At 41.5% G+C, this 14863-nt stretch overlaps 1 protein-coding gene across 1 annotated transcript; it reads left to right on the top strand.

Annotated features, from left to right (window-relative positions):
• The first annotated feature begins 711 nt into the window (after positions 1 to 711).
• On the top strand, positions 712 to 4472 carry tlnrd1 (talin rod domain containing 1). Its single transcript, XM_064989046.1, has one exon. The coding sequence runs from the start codon at positions 2678 to 2680 to the stop codon at positions 3740 to 3742; it is 1065 nt and encodes a 354-aa protein (XP_064845118.1). The 5' UTR covers positions 712 to 2677; the 3' UTR covers positions 3743 to 4472.
• Positions 4473 to 14863: the final 10391 nt, after the last annotated feature.

Consider the following 14863-nt stretch of genomic DNA (forward strand, 5'->3'; position numbering starts at 1 on the left):
TATAATCGATGCATAGTCACTTTAGTCACTCTACCTACATGTACATATTACCTCAATTACCTCAACTAACCGGTGCCCACGCACATTGACTCTGTACCGGCACCCCCTGTATATAGCCTCCCTTGTTATTTTACTGCTGCTGTTTAATTATTTGTTACTTTCCTTTTCTATGTTTTACTTAACACTTATTTTAATTTAGTTTTCTTAACTTCTTAAAGCATTGTTAGAAGTAAGCATTTCAATCTAAGTTCTACACCTGTTGTATTCGGCACATTTGTAAAAAATACATAGAAAGCTATGGAAAGGCATTTATTTTTTTGTCACATTTATTATATTACACACACCTTAATGCATACGTTTTAATTAGATTATGTGAGCTAAACATACAAATATATATAAATATATATATATTTTTAATCCTTCAAGTATAATTTTTTGAGATTACTAATGTTACGCTCCCCACTACAACAACAACAATACTTAAATACACGTAATTTCTACTTGAAATATTGTAGATTTCCATTTTTTCCTATGGAGGACCGTACTGGGAAGTGCCAATATGGCCGAACAGAGCCTTCAAAGCCTCTCAATGGCCAATACATAGCATCAGCAATCCAGGGTTTATATACATCGTTGGTTATTATTAATAGCTCAATCTCACCAAGTGGAAACGTATCCTATGCTTCGTGAAGCGCGGAAACACGAAACACATAATTAAAGTCCAAATGAGCGCACTGTAAAGACGCGACTCATTCTAATAGAATCCAACAGCTGTGTTATAGCAGTCAATATGAGCAGTGTAAAATAAGTTTGGATTTGTATACGTAAGAACGGCGCGGTCTCGGAGTATCACACGTTTTGATTGATTTTGAGAAGGGAAATTAAGGTAACCAAATAAATGAAATACGGGGCGGACTGTCGGTCATTTTGGAGAACTGCGTTTTGGGTGTAACTTTGCCCTTATACCGGTAGTCGAATGCACCCACGTCGGGGCCTCGGGAAGGGCTGGCTCATGGCAGAGGGAGCAGTCTGCCCTAAAATCCGGACCATAAAACTCACCAGGAAAGCCAACAACTATCCGGGACAACTGTGGAATCGTATTGGACCATTTGATGAACGCGCGCCGGGATTTTTTGCTCTATATTGACGAGCCAGATAGACCGTAAACACAGTTTTAAAGTTACATATTATTTCAGCGGAAGGCTATCATTTTTTGCCTCGCTGCCTGCGTTGCTACTTCGCTACAATCAAGCCGTTTTAGTGCGACCACACCCTCTCTGCTTCCTGACACTAGGCAATACAGAATATGTAGCGGGAGAGAGCACAACTGACTTTCAGTTTGGAATCCCCACCACTCATTGTTCAGTGATGTCTTGTTCTCGACCGACATGTTAGTTGTGGAAGATTGTTTCAGATGTGTTCAGGAGGTTAGGTCATCATTTCAACAGGGACACGACTGCTATGGATATCAAAACCGAAACCCGACACAGGATACTCCGGACAAGACATTCACGCCCTGCGTTCTGCTAAAAAGTGCTTATGGACAATAGATATGCCTATGGAATCGAACCTGCCGGACGAACAAGTGTCTATCACGGGACTGTGTATGAAAAAGAAGAGGTTGAAAGTCGCGGGAGGGCCAGTGCAATTGGCCTGTTGAGTTTTTGGAGCCTTCTGTTTGGAAAGACTCATGTAATGATGATGCAGGAAAGGCAGAGGGAGCGAGGAGTGGTCGAACGGAACTGTCTGGGTGGTAATCTCCTTGTAACTGTAATGAGCCAGCCTCCCGGTCAAACTAAGGTGGTCAAGTTTACTAGGAACTCTTCAACGGACAATACGGTTCACATACACCCTGCCTTCAAGCAAGCAGGTATTTTAAAATCCTATCGTGTTCTCGAGTAAATTTAATCAGAAAAAAGGACACGTCTTAAAATTGTAGTTAAAATATTATCAGATCGATAATATTTTTTGATTTTATTAAATTCATAACTTTTAATATTATCTTTGTACAGTCAGCACTTAGCCTGAAGTATAGGCACCTTGGTGGCACTGCAGTTTTGTGTGTGATTTTATTACAATAACATGTGAATTTTTCTGTGCGAAAACCTGGGACGACAATTGATATTAGCAGGTGGTTGAAGTTTTTTTCCAGGGCATTTTATTTAATTTGTAAACATGACAACGAATAAGTTATAAACACTGAGTAAATTAAAAGTTATAATTTGAAGGGATTCTCGTCACAAAACATGTAAAGGAAGGAAATCTCATTGAAGAGTAAGTGTTTAGAATAGTTCATTTTATAGATCATAGCTCAAAACCAAGTTACTAATTTAAACCCAACATAATTCCTATCCGTACTTTGTATGAGAATAATGAGCTGGAGTACCATGATTTAGAACTTCTATTTTGATCTCAGCAAATGTTTACTCTGAGAATACAATGCCCTGTGCTTTTTTGCAATCTCACATTGCCACATACAGTGGACTACATGTACTCTGAAGGACTATAAGGAATATTCTCTGGCCAGTTCAAACTCACAGTTTTACACTTATAGGGGTGTGGGTTATCGTTAATAACAATGTCTTAAACTACGCTTTCTGACCATGGAGTGTGTGACGACGTAAAACACGTTTCTCATTGAAATCCCCCACAAATCGAGCAGCTTGACCCCCCTACTATGGCTAGTAGTGGCTCAGGGAGGTCAGCTAGCGAGGGTTCCAGCAGCACACAGAGCAGCAGCTTGCAGCAGAGGAAGAAGCTCTCGTCCATCTGTGACACGTGTAAGGGCAAGATGCAGCTGGTTGCCGACCTCCTCCTGCTCTGCAGCGAGACACGGCCCGTGGTCACCGCGGATGGCGTGGCGGTGGCCGAGACCTTCGAGCAGTGCCGCGACACGGTCATCGCCCGCACGAAGGAACTCTCCATCCTCACCCACGACATCCAGTCGCAGCTCAACATGGGCCGCTTCGTCGAGGTGGGAGACCGCTTACTAGAGATGGGGGACCTGGTGGTGTCGTTGACCGAGTGTTCGGCGCACGCTGCATACCTAGCAGCGGTGGAGACCTCGGGTTCTCAGCCGTGTCTGCCAGGGCTGGTGGACCGCTACAAAGTGACACGGTGCCGCCACGAGGTGGAGCAGAGCTGCGGCATCCTCCGGGTCACGCCGCTGCCAGACCTCACGCCCCAGCTTCTACTGGAGCTATCTCAGAACATCTCCTGCAACCTCAAGACCCTGACAGATGCCTCGGGCCTGGCCAGCGAGAGGTCCAAGGACCGCTTCGCCAAAGAACAGTTCAAGCTCAGCGTCAAGAGCATTAGCACGAGCGGCACGGCCCTCTTGGCCTGTGTCCGGGAAGTCAAGACGCAGCCCAGCGAGCTGACGCGCAACCGCTGCGTCCTGTTCAGTGCGGCGCTGGTCCAAGCGGTAAACGCATTGGTCGGGTTTGCCACGGAACCACAGTTTTTAGGCCGGGCGGCGAGTGTGTCACCCGAGGGGAAGGGTGTGCAGACGGCAGTTCTGGGCGGTGCCATGAGCGTGGTGTCAGCGTGCGTCCTTCTCACTCAGGGCCTCCGGGACGTCTCCCAGCATCCAGAGAGCAGTACCAAGATGGCGGACTACAGGGAGCGCTTGCGCAACTCGGCCTGCGCGGTGTCGGACGGCTGCACGCTGCTCTCACAGGCGCTAAGGGAGAGGTCTTCACCCAGGACTCTACCGCCAGTCAATTCCCATTCTGTGAATTAGTTTAATAAAGAAATATAAATAAACCCATTCTAAAAGTGATCGTGGATGAGAAAATCCCATCTCTATCTCCTTGTTTTGGCATACCAAAGAGACGCTCGGATTGGCCCTGTTCGTTTAGGGTCAGGAGGTTGAGTGAGTGCAGAGAGAGAACACAAAGGAAGGAGTCTGGATCTGGTTCTACGATTGAGATAGGTGTGCTGTGTTTGGACTTTTACTGAGCTTAAAGTAACAACATCGGAAAACAAGGTTTTGGTTGCGCTGGATGTGACCAGAACCTCACCATAAGAAACTGACAACTTAAACTCAGTCTCCAATCTACATACACCTGTTGACCTTCTCTTTGCCAAAAACAAACATACAATGATCTTAAAACCTGATCAAGTTTACCTCAGTTTTCAGCTATTGTTGAAAACGCCAGATATGAAATGATGGATGTAGCCTGCCGTGTGTGTGTGACCTATCACCTATGACCTATGGACCCCCAGGTGACCTCTAGTAGAAGTACATGTGCTCTAGTGAGAGTAGGAAGTAAGAAGAAGACTGTCCTTCATGGCTTGTGTTTTCAATGTGTGAAACTGTTAAAATGGGTAAAAGCTGCTGTGAGTGTGTACCATAGGTGTTACACTATCTACCAGACTTACCATAGTATTGTTCATGTGGTTGTTTTTTTGGATCATGCATGTATAAATTAGTATTTATTTCAACTATTAAAAAAGGTTGTTTCTCATAAGCGCTGCTCTCAGATCAGTCTTTGTGTCAGCATACCGTTAATATAAATGACTCTGTGTTATAACAACCAATACTTCACTATGTGATGTAGACAGTCACATTTCACCCGAAATGCTCCACAAATCACTTATAATCTATGTTTATATTGTATAAAGGCTGGCTTAAGGGTTTGCCACATTTGGCAGAGCACTAGATGTGAGGCCCTGTAGTATCACCCTGCTATTGTATGACATTTGCTTATACATTATTTATGAGCTCTCCATGTAGACCTCTTAATGGTTTATGAAGGCTTCATTTACCCTCACAAGATGGACCTTGTTTAAAACGTGACCATAAAGACAGTGTGTAGCTACCATGATTTAACAAGGTGAAACACAGTAGTTAGAAGACTGACTCTCTCTCTGTGTCGATCTCTCTCATCTGTTTGAAATATTGTGATGATTGATTGATAGCTAGATTTGATCATCATTATTTGTTCTGAAATCTGATTTGATATGATGAAAGAATATGGGCCCATTAACATGATGTATATGTTGTCTGTAGTAACATGAAGGAACAGGTGCTAGTGGGGACTATTACAGATGTATATGTTGTCTGTAGTAACATGAAGGAACAAGTGCTAGTGGAGACTATTACAGATGTATATGTTGTCTGTAGTAACATGAAGGAACAGGTGCTAGTGGGGACTATTACAGATGTATATGTTGTCTGTAGTAACATGAAGGAACAGGTGCTAGTGGGGACTATTACAGATGTATATGTTGTCTGTAGTAACATGAAGGAACAGGTGCTAGTGGGGACTTTTACAGATGTATATGTTGTCTGTAGTAACATGAAGGAACAGGTGCTAGTGGGGACTATAACAGATGTATATGTTGTCTGTAGTAACATGAAGGAACAGGTGCTAGTGGGGACTATTACAGATGTATATGTTGTCTGTAGTAACATGAAGGAACAGGTGCTAGTGGGGACTATAACAGATGTATATGTTGTCTGTAGTAACATGAAGGAACAGGTGCTAGTGGGGACTATAACAGATGTATATGTTGTCTGTAGTAACATGAAGGAACAGGTGCTAGTGGGGACTATTACTGATGTATATGTTGTCTGTAGTAACATGAAGGAACAGGTGCTAGTGGGGACTATTACAGATGTATATGTTGTCTGTAGTAACATGAAGGAACAGGTGCTAGTGGGGACTTTTACAGATGTATATGTTGTCTGTAGTAACATGAAGGAACAGGTGCTAGTGGGGACTATAACAGATGTATATGTTGTCTGTAGTAACATGAAGGAACAGGTGCTAGTGGGGACTATTACAGATGTATATGTTGTCTGTAGTAACATGAAGGAACAGGTGCTAGTGGGGACTATAACAGATGTATATGTTGTCTGTAGTAACATGAAGGAACAGGTGCTAGTGGGGACTATAACAGATGTATATGTTGTCTGTAGTAACATGAAGGAACAGGTGCTAGTGGGGACTATAACAGATGTATATGTTGTCTGTAGTAACATGAAGGAACAGGTGCTAGTGGGGACTATTACAGATGTATATGTTGTCTGTAGTAACATGAAGGAACAGGTGCTAGTGGGGACTATTATAGATGTATATGTTGTCTGTAGTAACATGAAGGAACAGGTGCTAGTGGGGACTATTATAGATGTATATGTTGTCTGTAGTAACATGAAGGAACAGGGACTATTACAGATGATGATTAATGACAGCCTTTATTGCCTGAAAGAAAACACATGCTCTACTCTGACGGAAATTAGCCATGTAAATTAATTCAGGTTGCCATGTCAGCCACATATTGTAATTATATCACATAGCCTTTAACACAGGGTTTCAAAGTATAATACAGAAGTTTGTTGTGGTTTGTTTAATTCACTATGAGGTGGTGTAACCCCGGGACTGTATTCACAAAGCCTCTCAGGGTATGAGTGCTGATCTAGAATCAGTTTAGTTTCATTCACTATGAGGTGGTGTAACCCCGGGCCTGTATTCACAAAGCCTCTCAGGGTAGGAGTGCTGATCAGGAATCAGTTTAGTTTCATTCACTATGAGGTGGTGTAACCCCGGGCCTGTATTCACAAAGCCTCTCAGGGTAGGAGTGCTGATCAGGAATCAGTTTAGTTTCATTCACTATGAGGTGGTGCAGGCCCAGGCCTGTATTCATAAAGCCTCTCAGGGTAGGAGTGCTGATCTGCAGGCCCAGGCCCAGGCCTGAATCAGTTCAGTTTCATTCACTATGAGGTGGTGCAGGCCCAGGCCTGTATTCACAAAGCCTCTCAGGGTAGGAGTGCTGATCTAGAATCAGTTTAGTTTCATTCACTATGAGGTGGTGCAGGCCCAGGCCTGTATTCATAAAGCCTCTCAGGGTAGGAGTGCTGATCTAGAATCAGTTTAGTTTAATTCACTATGAGGTGGTGCAGGCCCAGGCCTGTATTCATAAAGCCTCTCAGGGTAGGAGTGCTGATCAGGAATCAGTTTAGTTTCATTCACTATGAGGTGGTGCAGGCCCAGGCCCAGGCCTGTATTCATAAAGCCTCTCAGGGTAGGAGTGCTGATCTAGAATCAGTTTAGTTTTAGTTTAATTCACTATGAGGTGGTGCAGGCCCAGGCCTGTATTCATAAAGCCTCTCAGGGTAGGAGTGCTGATCTAGAATCAGTTTAGTTTAATTCACTATGAGGTGGTGCAGGCCCAGGCCTGTATTCATAAAGCCTCTCAGGGTAGGAGTGCTGATCTAGAATCAGTTTAGTTTAATTCACTATGAGGTGGTGCAGGCCCAGGCCTGTATTCATAAAGCCTCTCAGGGTAGGAGTGCTGATCTAGAATCAGGTTTTACATCATCATGAGTAAGATTAAATGGAAAGAGGGGACCTGATCCTAGATCAGCACACTACCCTGCTGCTTTATGAATACAGGTCCTGATACTGAACATTAATAACTGACCAGTCATAGACTGAACAACTTTGCAAGACAGAGTGACGGCCCTGCTAGTATCACTTGGATGAAAGACAACAGGTATAATATATGATTTATTCTTATACGTTCTTAGTGTGTTTTAGCATTAACATATAATATGATAACATTTATAATACACTTTTTATGTGGCAATTGGTCTACTGAGATAAACCAATGCATAATCAGGTTATAACATGCTTATGTCTCACAACACATCAACATGTTAGTACGTCATACAGTAACTGTTGGCTTCAAGTGTTAACTACTGTTCAGTGTGTTTTACTTTTCATCTAACTCAAGGTCACTCCATGTTGTGTCAGCTTCATTGTTCCTTTGAAAATGTCCTCAGAGGCCCCGTCCAGTCTTCCTACACACGCAAGTACGAATACACACACTGAGGATAGACCCTGATCTGTTCCGTTTGTTATCGTAGCACTTCACCATAAGCACATCTCGCTCCTCTCGCCCCTCTCGCAAGAGGGACTCCCAATCATGGCCAGTTGTGATACAGCCTGGAATCGAACCAGGGTCTGTAGTGACGGCTCTAGCACTGAGATGCAGTGCCTTAGAGCGCTGCGCCACTCGGGAGCCCATGTCCATGTGTGTGTTTGATGTCTGTGTGTCCCTATCTCACCTTCGCCACCACACATATGGAAAAAGCATCCTCTTTGACCCAGCCTAAACTTTGTCCCCTCATGCACGCACGCACGCACGCACGCACACACACACACACACACACACACACACACACACACACACACACACACACACACACACACACACACACACACACACACACACACACACACACACACACACACACACACACAATCCACAGGCCCACCACACTCACTCCTCTCTCTGAGACAAAGCCCCCATAAACTGGTGCTCTTGACCGACGTTTAGCTCTCAAATCCCGCTTTAATGAAAAGGTTATGATGTAGGGACGAGCAGCGTTCGGCATCTGAGGATGGGTCTTAACTGAATCCCCATCCTAACTCACACCAGCCCGACAGACTGCAGGTCAATCTGTCATTCAGTGGTTTTATCCAGTGGTATTGATCATAGTGTTCAGTGGTAATCTGTGTTGTTTCTAATCTGAGGGATGTTTTGACTACTATTTCTCACATAGTTGTATGAGAGTAGGATTGCTGATTTAGGATCGGTTTTGCCATTTAGATTACAATGAATATGATTACATGGACATTAGGTGCCTGAGCCTAGATCAGCACTCCTAATCTGAGTCATTCCTAATTTGTATATGGCCCATGATCTCTATATTTTGAAAGAACAGAAGTAGATCACGTTTGCATTGAGGTTGACACAATGGTCGTTGTCAAATTCCTGTACATTTCTGACTTCTGTTTCAAATCTGGGTGTAACAAAGTATTTTCGACCAGTTTACAACAGGTTATAATCTGGGTGTAACAACGTAGTCTTAACCAGTTTACAACAGGTTATAATCTGGGTGTAACAACGTAATCTTGACCAGTTTACAACAGGTTATAATCTGGGTGTAACAAAGTAATTTCGACCAGTTTACAACAGGTTATAATCTGGGTGTAAAGAAGTAATCTTGACCAGTTTACAACAGGTTATAATCTGGGTGTGACAACGTAATCTTGACCAGTTTACAACAGGTTATAATCTGGGTGTAACAAAGTCTTTTTGACCATTTTACAACAGGTTATAATCTGGGTGTAACAACGTAATCTTGACCAGTTTACAACAGGTAATAATCTGGGTGTAACAAAGTAATTTTGACCAGTTTACAACAGGTTATAATCTGGGTGTGACAACGTAATCTTGACCAGTTTACAGCAGGTTATAATCTGGGTGTAACAATGTAATCTTGACCAGTTTACAGCAGGTTATAATCTGGGTGTAACAACATTTTTTCAACCAGTTTACAACAGGTTATAATCTGGGTGTAACGAAGTAATTTTGACCAGTTTACAACAGGTTATAATCTGGGTGTAACAATGTAATCTTGACCAGTTTACAGCAGGTTATAATCTGGGTGTAACAACGTAATCTTGACCAGTTTACAGCAGGTTATAATCTGGGTGTAACAAAGTATTTTGAGCACTTTACAACAGGTTATAATCTGGGTGTAAGGAAGTAATCTTGAACAGTTTACAACAGGTTATAATCTGGGTGTGACAACGTAATCTTGACCAGTTTACAACAGGTAATAATCTGGGTGTAACAAAGTAATTTTGACCAGTTTACAACAGGTTATAATCTGGGTGTGACAAAGTAATTTCGACCAGTTTACAACAGGTTATAATCTGGGTGTAACAACGTAATCTTGACCAGTTTACAGCAGGTTAAAATCTGGGTGTAACAACGTAATCTTGACCAGTTTACAGCAGGTTATAATCTGGGTGTAACAATGTAATCTTGACCAGTTTACAGCAGGTTATAATCTGGGTGTAACAACATTTTTTCAACCAGTTTACAACAGGTTATAATCTGGGTGTAACGAAGTAATTTTGACCAGTTTACAACAGGTTATAATCTGGGTGTAACAATGTAATCTTGACCAGTTTACAGCAGGTTATAATCTGGGTGTAACAACATAATCTTGACCAGTTTACAGCAGGTTATAATCTGGGTGTAACAAAGTATTTTTGAGCACTTTACAACAGGTTATAATCTGGGTGTAAGGAAGTAATCTTGACCAGTTTACAACAGGTTATAATCTGGGTGTAAGGAAGTAATCTTGACCAGTTTACAACAGGTTATAATCTGGGTGTAACAAAGTAATCTTGACCAGTTTACAACAGGTTATAATCTGGGTGTAACAACATAATCTTGACCAGTTTACAACAGGTTATAATCTGGGTGTAACAAAGTAATTTCGACCAGTTTACAACAGGTTAATCTGGGTGTAACGAAGTCTTTTCGACCATTTTACAACAGGTTATAATCTGCGTGTAACAACGTAATCTTGACCAGTTTACAACAGGTTATAATCTGGGTGTAACAAAGTAATCTTGACCAGTTTACTGCAGGTTATAATCTGGGTGTAACAATGTAATCTTGACCAGTTTACAACAGGTTATAATCTGGGTGTAACAACGTAATCTTGACCAGTTTACAACAGGTTATAATCTGGGTGTAACGAAGTAATTTTGACCAGTTTACAACAGGTTATAATCTGGGTGTAACAATGTAATCTTGACCAGTTTACAGCAGGTTATAATCTGGGTGTAACAATGTAATCTTGACCAGTTTACAGCAGGTTATAATCTGGGTGTAACAAAGTAATTTTGACCAGTTTACAACAGGTTATAATCTGGGTGTAACAACGTAATCTTGACCAGTTTACAGCAGGTTATAATCTGGGTGTAACAAAGTAATTTTGACCAGTTTACAACAGGTTATAATCTGGGTGTAACAAAGTAATTTTGACCAGTTTACAACAGGTTATAATCTGGGTGTAACAACGTAATCTTGACCAGTTTACAGCAGGTTATAATCTGGGTGTAACAACGTAATCTTGACCAGTTTACAGCAGGTTATAATCTGGGTGTAACAAAGTATTTTCGACCAGTTTACAACAGGTTATAATCTGGGTGTAACAAGTAATCTTGACCAGTTTACAACAAGTTATAATCTGGGTGTAACGAAGTAATTTTGACCAGTTTACAACAGGTTATAATCTGGGTGTAACAACGTAATCTTGACCAGTTTACAGCAGGTTATAATCTGGGTGTAACAACGTAATCTTGACCAGTTTACAGCAGGTTATAATCTGGGTGTAACAATGTATTTTCGACCAGTTTACAACAGGTTATAATCTGGGTGTAACAAAGTAATCTTGACCTGTCTACAACAGGTTATAATCTGGGTGTAACGACATAATCTTGACCAGTTTACAACAGATTATAATCTGGGTGTAACAAAGTAATTTTGACCAGTTTACAACAGGTTATAATCTGGGTGTGACAACGTAATCTTGACCAGTTTACTGCAGGTTATAATCTGGGTGTAACAATGTAATCTTGACCAGTTTACAACAGGTTATAATCTGGGTGTAAGGACGTAATCTTGACCAGTTTACAACAGGTTATAATCTGGGTGTAACGAAGTAATTTTGACCAGTTTACAACAGGTTAGAATCTGGGTGTAACAATGTAATCTTGACCAGTTTACAGCAGGTTATAATCTGGGTGTAACAATGTAATCTTGACCAGTTTACAGCAGGTTATAATCTGGGTGTAACAAAGTAATTTTGACCAGTTTACAACAGGTTATAATCTGGGTGTAACAACGTAATCTTGACCAGTTTACAGCAGGTTATAATCTGGGTGTAACAAAGTAATTTTGACCAGTTTACAACAGGTTATAATCTGGGTGTAACAAAGTCTTTTCGACCAGTTTACAACAGGTTATAATCTGGGTGTAACAACGTAATCTTGACCAGTTTACAGCAGGTTAAAATCTGGGTGTAACAACGTAATCTTGACCAGTTTACAGCAGGTTATAATCTGGGTGTAACAAAGTATTTTCGACCAGTTTACAACAGGTTATAATCTGGGTGTAACGAAGTAATCTTGACCAGTTTACAACAAGTTATAATCTGGGTGTAACGAAGTAATTTTGACCAGTTTACAACAGGTTATAATCTGGGTGTAACAACGTAATCTTGACCAGTTTACAGCAGGTTATAATCTGGGTGTAACAACGTAATCTTGACCAGTTTACAGCAGGTTATAATCTGGGTGTAACAAAGTATTTTCGACCAGTTTACAACAGGTTATAATCTGGGTGTAACAAAGTAATCTTGACCTGTCTACAACAGGTTATAATCTGGGTGTAACGACATAATCTTGACCAGTTTACAACAGATTATAATCTGGGTGTAACAACGTATTTTTGACCAGTTTACAACAGGTTATAATCTGGGTGTAACAACGTAATCTTGACCAGTTTACAACAGGTTATAATCTGGGTGTAACAAAGTAATTTTGACCAGTTTACAACAGGTTATAATCTGGGTGTAACAACGTAATCTTGACCAGTTTACAGCAGGTTATAATCTGGGTGTAACAAAGTATTTTCGACCAGTTTACAACAGGTTATAATCTGGGTGTAACGACGTAATCTTGACCAGTTTACAACAGGTTATAATCTGGGTGTAACAAAGTAATTTCGACCGGTTTTTCCAGTTGGGAGTGTACATGGCTGAAATTACTAACTGTGATTCACACGACCAGCTCTCACAGTCTCACATCAGATTTAGACGTTCATCCATGTTTCTCAAATGTCAAATTTCAAAGTAGTTCCAAACGTCAAATATCTAAATGTTTAAGGTTACATTTCGGCATTAACTCCAAATTCTTACGTTTAGGCATTAACTCCAAATGGTTAAGATCAGGGTTAAGGTTTGGGATTGGTTTAAAACAAAAATATTGAGAAAAAAAACATTATATTGCTGGATTGCAACCTTTGTAATCAGTGGCAGTTGTTTACACCAATTCACCATCCCTGTCCATAATGCCCTAGCAAAACCAACATCTACTTTAAGGTAAAAGCGCTCACTGTTGCCCCTAGTGGCCGTTTTCCTCATCATCTCCCGACGTCCTCAGACATGGATGGACATCAAATAATGACTTTTGTCACAGGTGACCTGGCTACATTCACAACAGTGCCCAATTATTTCAAACACTGCAGCACTGTAAGACCGTCACGGCGTGAGCACTGTTAATTTCCTAAGCGAACTAGTGTTCTACAGCCTTCCTGTCTGTGTCCTGGCAGGAAGGGGGAGAAAGGTATTTATGTGTGTGTGTGTGCGTGTGTGTGCGTGTGTGTGTGCGTGTGTGCGTGTGTGTGTGTGTGTCAATACAGGTACGACCGGAAGTGACTTTTTCGTAGCTGGTTAGGAGAACTTCAAAACATATCACATTTTATTAGTCACATGCGCTGAATACAACAACCAAACAGTGAAATGCTGAATACAACAACCAAACAGTGAAATGCTGAATACAACAACCAAACAGTGAAATGCTGAATACAACAACCAAACAGTGAAATGCTGAATACAACAACCAAACAGTGAAATGCTGAATACAACAACCAAACAGTGAAATGCTGAATACAACAACCAAACAGTGAAATGCTTACTTACGAGCCACTGGATAAGAATAAGAAATAAAAGTAACAATTAATTTAAGAGCAGCAGTAAAATAACAATAGCGAGACTTTATACAGTGGTGTACCGGTACAGAGTCAATGTGCGGGGAAACCGGTTAGTTGAGGTAGGACCATGTAAAACATCTGCCATCTTAAACTTACACAGCAGGTTAGGAAAAGGGTTGGGGTTAGCATCTAGTGAAAAAATGCTCTCCATACCTGCTACGAAAAGTCAGTTCTGGTCTAGGGTTAAAATTAGGATAAGGGGTTAGATTTCGGGTTTGGGAAAATAGGATTTTGAATTGGAATCAATTGTTGGTCCCAAAAAGTTATGGTTATGTTTAGGGTAAGGGGTTAAGGTTAAGGTTAGGTTCAGGGGTTAGGGAAAATAGGATTTTGAATGGGAATCAATTGTTGGTCCTCACAAGTATAGCAAGACTCTGTGTGTGTTGGTGAAGCCCCCAAAACTGTTAGTCCACAACAGGAAATCAACAGCCCCAGCTATCAGGAGACGCTTCCTGTCCTTCACAGCACTAAATGTCAGAGGCATCATTTTCCAGCAAGGGTTTCGCCCCATTTCCTGCCTGGGGAGGGTAGGCTTTGCCTATCCCAGTCCCCAGCCAGTCCCCAAGAGCCGACAGCAAGCAGCTCCCATCCCGGCTTTACCCAGTGCTGACATCATCAGAGTTTGTCTGTAACAGACTGGGAGATAGACTGCTGCTTTCCCTGAGAGGAGGCAAGGCTGTTGCTGTTGTGTTGTGGCTGTTCAGAGTTCAACCACAGAGCAGACTCACTCACACATAGACATTCACATGCACTGTTAGGAGAGATACAATCAGATGTAAAGGTTATTAGTAGTTTATGTCATGGTTTTGACCTTGGATGGATGAATTAATGAATGAATGAATGAATGAATGAACAATCACATTAATGAATGAGCAAATTAATAAATGGATGTATAGATGAATGAATGACTGAGAGAACCAACAACTGAATGAATGAATTGTGGTGAGCCGTGAACACTTCATCCCACTACGTAGCTGCAGGACATTGTGCCAATCAGGCCTGGCACACCTGCAGCTGTTGAAATGTGTGTGCCAGTTTGTCAATAATCTGAGGAGCAGAGAAGACGCATTGCTGCATTGCTGTGTTGCTGAGCCTTCCCAGAAATGATTTATTCAAGCCTTTATTGAATTTGCGTTGAGAGTTTGATAACCTTTATGTTGATAATCTTTATGTTACATATTTTACCTCTTGAAGAAGAATCTTTATTGTGGTGAGT

This window comes from Oncorhynchus masou, chromosome 2 (assembly GCF_036934945.1).
Source record: "Oncorhynchus masou masou isolate Uvic2021 chromosome 2, UVic_Omas_1.1, whole genome shotgun sequence".
Taxonomy (NCBI): Eukaryota; Metazoa; Chordata; class Actinopteri; order Salmoniformes; family Salmonidae; genus Oncorhynchus; species Oncorhynchus masou.